The sequence below is a fragment of the Lolium rigidum genome, chromosome 6, assembly GCF_022539505.1.
Source record: "Lolium rigidum isolate FL_2022 chromosome 6, APGP_CSIRO_Lrig_0.1, whole genome shotgun sequence".
Taxonomy (NCBI): Eukaryota; Viridiplantae; Streptophyta; class Magnoliopsida; order Poales; family Poaceae; genus Lolium; species Lolium rigidum.
The window spans coordinates 335,358,999-335,366,766 of NC_061513.1; the positions used below are offsets into that span (position 1 = coordinate 335,358,999).

General features: G+C 51.2%; 1 protein-coding gene across 1 annotated transcript; it reads right to left on the reverse strand.

Annotated features, from left to right (window-relative positions):
- Positions 1-2,682: 2,682 nt before the first annotated feature.
- LOC124664840 lies at positions 2,683-7,558 on the reverse strand. The gene is made up of 3 exons (XM_047202270.1): positions 7,367-7,558; positions 6,115-6,446; positions 2,683-3,768 (listed from the first exon to the last, which is right to left on the reverse strand). Exons 1-3 carry the CDS (start codon positions 7,556-7,558, stop codon positions 2,733-2,735), a joined length of 1,560 nt encoding a protein of 519 aa, XP_047058226.1. The 3' UTR covers positions 2,683-2,732.
- Positions 7,559-7,768: the final 210 nt, after the last annotated feature.

The window sequence follows — 7,768 nt, forward strand, 5'->3', positions numbered from 1 at the left end:
CCCGACGTCGCTCGAAGCGCTCCACGGAAGAGAAGGACGCTGGCCGGCCCAGGACCCGGTCAGACCGGCCCCACAACCGGACGCCCCGGTCCCAGGTCCGGTCAACCGGGCGCCCAACCGGGCGCATCTCCATCGTACCGGACGAAGACCGGAAACCTCGCAGATTCCCGGTTGGCGCCCGGTCGACCGGACCCAGGACCGGACCACCCGGTCATAGGCCCGGTCAGACCGGATCCAAACCGGGTCTGACGGGAATGACCCACCAAACTGCCTAAATTATCCATCCGCGTACCTGTTCGCCCTTGCTGGCCATGTATGCCTATATAAGTAGCCTGGACCCCTCCTTTACCCTTCAGACTTGTTTTGAACTCAAACCTACCTTTGAGCTTAGTCTCCCTAGGGTTACCATCCCTCTGTAATCAAGGCATCCTGGTTGTTGATTTGGATATTGTTGAGTGAGATTCTAGTACAAGTTACTCTCTCTCCCTCATCAATCTCTTCTTCTCCAACCCCAATCTCTCTCCGGGAATTCTGCCGCGTGTCTCTTCCTCGGAGATTCTATTGGCGTGGTCCATCGAGCCACGGGGGTAAGCATCGGGTGTATCGGGTTGGTGTGTGTGCGTGAGTATCGACGTTCTTCGTGTTCTTCGTGTTCCTCGCGTTCTCCCACCTCTTCCCTTGGTCTTCGGGGTCAAATCGCGAGATCGGGCCACTCCCGGGATCTTAGATCTCATCAGTGACGAGGCGGGGAGGGATCGAGCTCGCCGTGGCGGTGTTGGGCGGGGCGGAGCCAGGGCAGGGCGAAGCGGCGCAGGGCGGGGCGTGCCCGGGCGCGCAGGGGCCGGGGCGGGCGGGGCGCGCAGTGCCGGGCGGCGCGGGGTCGGGTCGGGGCGGCGCGCGGGGCCGTGGCGGGCGCGCAGGTGCCGGGGCGGCGCGAGGTCAGGTCGGGGCGGCGCGGCGCAGCGGGGCCGGGCGGGGCGGCGCAGCGGAGCCAGGGCCGCGCGAGGCCTAGCGAGGCGTGGCGGCGCGGCGGTGTTGGGCGGGGCAGGCGGGGCGTGGCGGCGCAGCGGTGTTGGGCGAGGCGTGGAGGCGCGGCCGGGGTAGGCGGGGCGCGGCAGGGGCGACCGTGGAGGTGTTGGTCATGGAGCTGTCAGTCGCGGCCGGGCGGGATTGCGGGAGCCTCCACAGGAAGAAGCAGGAAGAAGAAGATGTGAGGAACTTTTTTTTTTTTGACAAGTGAGTCAAGTGGTATATTTAGGAAAAGATGCTTTTTTTACAGTTTTGTTTCAGGTTCTAATCTGCGCCACCATTTTTTCGACCCGTAAACACGAGTTCAGTGGCCTGAACTCGTGTTTTACGGTTTACACGTTTACATGCTCTGTTAGATATGCTCTAACCACACTTGCTGTGATGCTGAGAAGAGTTCAAGGCAGATGGGCAAGCGCGTCCGGCTATTACTGCTTCATGCTAACTCATAATGTGTGGTCAACAGCTACACTTAGAGCATCTCCAGCCGCGTCCCCCAAAGACTCATTTTGTTCGGCGCGGTCCGTTATGGTGTTCGGTGCCCCGAGCCCCGTCCCCGCTACACAGGGGACGCTCTAGAGACGCCGGACACACCGAAAAGTGAGGCGAAGCAACACGGGTCCCACGCGTTAGCGGCACAGAGAAAATTCGTCCATCATGACTTAGAGACTAGAGGCGACGCGCCGACGTCGCCCAACTGGTACGCTTCTTTCTTATATAATTTATAGCGCCTACAATGTGTTTGATGAAATGATTGTGCTTCCTTTAGTTAGTTTAACAAGGCCATGGATTTGTAGCGGAAGAACTCGGATGGGCATAAGTCGTTCGCGCTGATGCATTGCTATAGCAAGTTCAAGATAAACCATAAATGGAGGTTGACGCGCGTTTCGTTGTCGAAGATGGAGGTGAAGAAATGCAGGGACGACATGTCCCTGCTGAGAGCGTCGACAGAAGGAATGTCTCCCCGAATGACAGGCGGCGCACAACTTCTTCAAAGGCCAGATCCTCGACGACATCGAAGCCAAAATGGCGGCGGCTGAGACGGAGTCCGAGGCGGCAGCCCAGGCAGCTGCAGAGGTAGCGGCCCCAACCCCGGAGCAAGAGCCGGCAGACGCATCTGCTACTACACATGCGTCGGCCTCTGCCTCGACGTCGTGACAAAGCATGCACACCGGGTAGATCACGACGAGTTCATCGTGATCGACGGGCCTATGTCGACTCAGGATGCGCCGTCGGCGTCGTCCTACCCCAACCCCTTCTTTTAATGCATCCGTCGGCGTGTAATATGATCGCGCGCCATCGCCGCTACTCTGGTGACTTTGGCGGGAATGATCTCTTTTGAATGCAAACTATTTGAATTCCTCATTGGGGACGGGACTGGGGAGCGATGTCCCCCAAATGCGGCACGAACAAAACTCGTCCCCCAGACGCTCGATCCGGCGCCGTTTGGGGGACGCGAATTCTGAGCAAAGTCTCAGCCTAGCCTGAGAGAGATTTGTCGCCAAACAATGTACTGTTCACGTGGAAGATAGAATGGTTCCAACTTTGTCTGAAAACACAAGCAACCAGCACGCAATGAACGAGATGTTCAAACTCCAGGCAGCTGATTCTGCCACAAAAGTGCCACGAATACGTTCATTACTTATTTAGGGAAATTCAGGTTTTAGCGATCAACTATACGATATAGGCACACGGCTGCTTTTACATCATTTCAGTGAAGGTATGAACCATAAGAATGCGTCCTGTCGTGGGAGCGCCGGAGTTTCGAGGCCTTGTATGAGCTCCTTGGTCCCATGCTCGAGGTTGAACGCACACAGGTTCTTGTAGTTGTCGATGAAGTAGACGCAGTTCGCCTTGAGGTTCAGATGGTCCTTGGTCGGGAAACAGAACGAGTTGTGGTGGCTGACAAACAAAGCAAAATCCCCAATGTCTTCGGTGCTCTCGAATGAAGATGTCTCTCTGCTCAGGATCCACACCGCAAACTTGTTCTGAGATTGGCGCTTAACCTTCATGAGATCACCAGCTGGGGTCTCCACCAGACAGTTAAATTTCCGCTGGGCGAGGCTAGGATGCATATATGGATCAACAAGCGGGCCGTCTGCATCCGGCCATGAACGGGGTGGCTCTGCCCACACCTCGACAGTGCCATATATGTCGATGGTGTAAAGTTGCCTTCTGTGCTTGAAAATATCAATTAGGATATGTTTGGAATCAACAAATGACCAGCTTCTGCTTCCTTTGCGTGTCACCTTATATCCTTTTCGATTGCCATAGACGATAGCAACACTGAAGTTGCTCTCACTCATGTCAAGCAACACCGCCTTGGAGAAGTGCTCGCGTCCGAGTGGGGGTAGTTCAAACTGACCGCCGCTGATGGGATTAACCAACTGGATAGTTCCCTGGTTCAGGTTGAAGAAGACAAGCCAGCCATGGGAAGAACCAACAGGAGTCCACAAGGAGCCAAAGATCGTGGCAGTACTCAGGATACGGATGGTTTCATTCTTTCTTTCAGGTATACTGAAAAATTTAGCATCCTCAAGCGTCTTTGTGGGGAGCATCAGCCATGGGTCTACCCTTGGATCATTGGATACATCCCTGCAGACGCAGACACGGTTCCACGAGGTGCATACGGCGCGGAATCTGATATAGTCAGGGATGGCAAGCTTCCTTACAATTGAACCAACAATATCAGTCTGAAGATTAGACCAATCAGCCATCCTAGCAGAATTAACTTCCAGAAGCCTGAAAAAATAGCTGTGTATCAGCAGACATCATGCATCTATGAAACCAAATAGCAAAGACATCAAATTCTACAATAATTTTTTTAAAAATAAAGAGGCCAAATATGTCTACAAAAATGCATCTAGGGCTCCAGGCCACCTAGGAGTTGAGAAACACCTTCTGACATGTACACCAAAAGGTTAGGTGTATCTAGTGGAAATCAAACTAAACACCACGCTTTTTTATTCTGGGTTGCGATCAAAGAAAAAATAAGAAAAAAGACAGCTAAGTTCAATAATGAAAACTGAAAACCTTAATATTGGTGAAACAAGTTGTAATGCCACATAGGCTTTAGCAAAACATCAAGTAACTTTGATAACTATTCACATGGAATGCTCTTTCACCAGACTAGCTAACACGTAGTAGCATCTGGAACAGTATCAAGAAGGATGACTGATAAGGATCTCAATTTTGCTTGATACAGCTGATTAAATATCATCCAGTAAACTGATCTTACAAAACTAAAATTTAAGGACCAAAATGATCCAAGTTAAAAATACTGAACAAATATAGAAAAATAATACATACACCATTTTCAGACAATCATTCTCATCAAGCAGATTAAACAGCATAGAGCAACAAAAGCTTGGGCGAAAACATGACTAGCCCACAGCTATGTTGGTGACAAGCTTCATACATAACTTAACTATGTGAATACACCCATTGACAGTGCCGAAGCATATGGTTAAAGACCATTTTCAGACCGTCATTCTTATGAAGAATATTAAACGCATAGAGCTCAAGTCTGTATGAAACATGACTAACCCATAATTATGTTGGTGGCAAGTTTAATACATAGCTAAACTATGTGAACACACCCATCGGCAGCTCCGAAGCATATGGTAAGGGATCATAGTACCTTGACACCTTTGCGGACATGCTACTTATTACCAATTCAGCATCATAGATTGAAACTTAAACAGATTGAAGAGGGGGAACATGCCCTGGTGCCTAGTAGCATAATTCAAGACAAGACACCAACACGTATTAAACAGGATTAAGTAATTCGCCCCTGAACCTCCAAACTCCAAAAAAAAGGAGAACCTTCGTTCTACGTGTTGCAAGGTTCGATAACAATTTAGGCTGCAGTGCGCTGGTAAGGAAAGGCAGCCTATATGTAAAACATTTCCATACAAAGTTGAAGTGAGTGTGCATGTACATATGTAATTGCAACCCTGCGGCACTAGGAGAAATAATCTGAATAACCAAATTGTCGACCTTGTTTCTAATATTTTGCATCACTAGTGTGCAAGACTGTCTACAACGCCAAAGTGGTAGCCCATGCATAAAACTCGAATGTCAAATAGCTACAGTCTAACTGTTGGACCTGCATCTCGCAGCCCCATCTTCTTCTACCTCTCTACCTCTCATGTGTCTCTCACACAGAATGGAGAAACTCAGAAACACACACACACACACACACTCACCACGGAGGGAAAACAATGGCTTTGCCACATGCATTTGTCTCCTTGGTATCACATAAAGAATACATTGTTGCTCTGCCCACTTGCCTCTTCATTAACACAATGCAAACTATATATACAAGTGCAAACACCTGACAGTATGCAGCCACTAGTGCCACAACTAACACACGACGAGAACAACTCGTGTGGCCACCTAGAATCACGCCACGATCCACACATGACTCGGCCCTCCACCATGCATGCTCTAAGACCTATTCTTCTGCTAGTAACAACTCAAACATGCAGCAGCTCACAAACTGAACTAACCTCCTTACTCACTCGACTAACTGAACATGGACAGCTCGTGCATCTGGTTCGCCTTGCAACTCGCCTGCAACCGCTTCACATCTCACCTGCACTATTTCCATCCCAAACCTGTAGTGCATACGCATCACACGTACAGCCACATGTCTTCCTTAGACAGCTTACTAGCTTAGCCTAACAATCAACCTACATGCAAACCAGAACGCATGTGCAAATACATGAATCCAGATTAATCCTAACACTAACTGATGAAAGAATACACACAGGAAGAATGAACAAGCAGCTAGAGATGGAATATTTACTACACGTCCAGTACATAACTAGGCTGCTCCTTCTTGGCTCTCAGGTAAGAAAAGAAAAGATGCCACGGAATCTATAACCCCCAAACCCTACCAAAACCCCCGAATCAACGCGCCACGCCAACCGCCAATGAAAAATCACCTATCAGAACCGCACGACCTCGGATCGATCCTTGAATCGACAGATGAACCCCAAATCAAACGCTCGAGTCCCCAACAAGAAATTGAGATCGAGTGGTCAAACCAATAAACACGGCACGCGTATAGGAGCTAGGGCTCACCTCTTCTCCGTGAGAACCTTGAAATTCGGCCTACAGAGCGCGGGCCTGGATCTCTCCTCCGGGCCGCTGTCGGTGATGTCGGAGAGGAATCGAGCGGCGGCGGGTAGGGTTTGACGGCGGCTTCGATCCGAACTGCGGCGGCGCGATTCAGTGCAGGGATCGTGCGCAGAGGGTGTAGAAGAAGCACGTATGTCGCAAGCGCCGCCGTCACCGGTGCGGGTGCGCCGTGGGGGCGAGCAGAGAAATTGGGGAGCCGGGGTGGGAGGAAGAGGGAGGTCGGACGGAGCTGCCGATATGGGAGGGATGACGTGGCACGTGCTTCCGTGGGATGTCTATCATAGTTTGCATCGAACGCAATTTTTAAGGATGTTTCTTTGAGAATGATTTTTTTTTTTAGCTCGGGCTGAGTGGAGGACGTTTTTTAACCTCTGCAAATTCGAGTTCAAAATTTTCAAAAAAATGTAAAAAAACAATTCGTTCATAATATTATAAATCATCAGAATAATAAATCTTGGTTTCGGCGCAACTGAATCTAAAGGTATAATTGATGCCCCCCATAGGGGGCCTCACAGCGATTAGCGCTTGTGAGCCGTCGGATCATCCCATCGACGGATCTCGGCCGTTCGTTTTTTCACCGCGTCCGTATAAAAGGAGCCCCCACGGTGAGAAATCCTAGCCACCACAGCTCGCTCGTCCCCAATCCCCACTCGCTCGTCTCCCCCAATCCCCTCCTTGCTCATCTCTGCCCCGCTGTGCGCCTCTCCTCCTTCTCGCCGCCGTCGTGCCTCCTCTCCTCCGGCTTGTCTCCTCCCTGAGCTCAGCAGGAGGAGGAGGACGTGATGCGTGTCTCTCCTCTTCGCCGCCGCCGCGCACCTCTCCTCCCGCCTCTGTCGCTCCTCTCTCCTCCGGCCTGCTTCTTCCTTGGCCTCAGCCGGTGGAGCACGACGTGCCGCATGCTCAGCAGGAGACGCCACCAGGGGCGCTTCCTTAGAGGAGTGGAGCGCGGATCTTCCAGAGGCCGGCGAGGCGGATGCTGCGGCGCCGTCGTCTTCAGCGGAGAGGAGCTCGAGCCACCGCCAGGCTGCCGCCAAGCCGCACCAGAGGAAGGGCCGCCGCTGCACCGCGGGAGAGGTCAAGGCCGTGAGTTTTTTCTTCCCCCAACTGAATTTTCTTGGCACGGTTTTTCCTAAATTTTGAGGCTATTTTCTTTTGTGCAACCAGCTGTTGTGTGTGGGTGATTCGCTGTTCCTACTGAGGAAGATGGGAAGGGTAGAAAGAAGGGATGAAGGAAGTAGAAGAGGAGACAATGGATGGGCGGGATGGAGCAGCACTGCACGTTGTTTGAATCGCCGCTACGTTCTCTCGTCGCCGGCAGGAGCGCGACAGTACTCAACGGGAGTTGAACGGGGTGCTGCTCTCCATCCTTGACCAAGAAGGAGGACATCAAAGCGCATCCTAACAAATGGTTCCGGCTGACATAGCATATACATGCCCTTCTACACATATTCTTCATCTGGCAGGTTCATCTCCTCTCTTTCTCCCAGTTTGTATGTTTTGATGTAGAAAAATTATGCAGGCAAACTGTATGATGATATGTGTGTGTGGCCTGTAGTTGTTCATTTGGGCTTTTTTTTGCACGTTATCAGTGGTGAGT

Excerpts from the sequence above, each read along its gene's own strand:
- LOC124664840 (XM_047202270.1), bottom strand. The coding sequence starts at position 7,558 with ATGTCCTCCTTCTTGGTCAAGGATGGAGAGCAGCACCCCGTTCAACTC. Across the intron at positions 6,447-7,366 it reads TACCCTTCCCATCTTCCTCA|ACATCCCACGGAAGCACGTG; the intron begins GTAGGAACAGCG and ends AAACTATGATAG. Across the intron at positions 3,769-6,114 it reads AAGGTTCTCACGGAGAAGAG|GCTTCTGGAAGTTAATTCTG; the intron begins GTGAGCCCTAGC and ends CTATTTTTTCAG.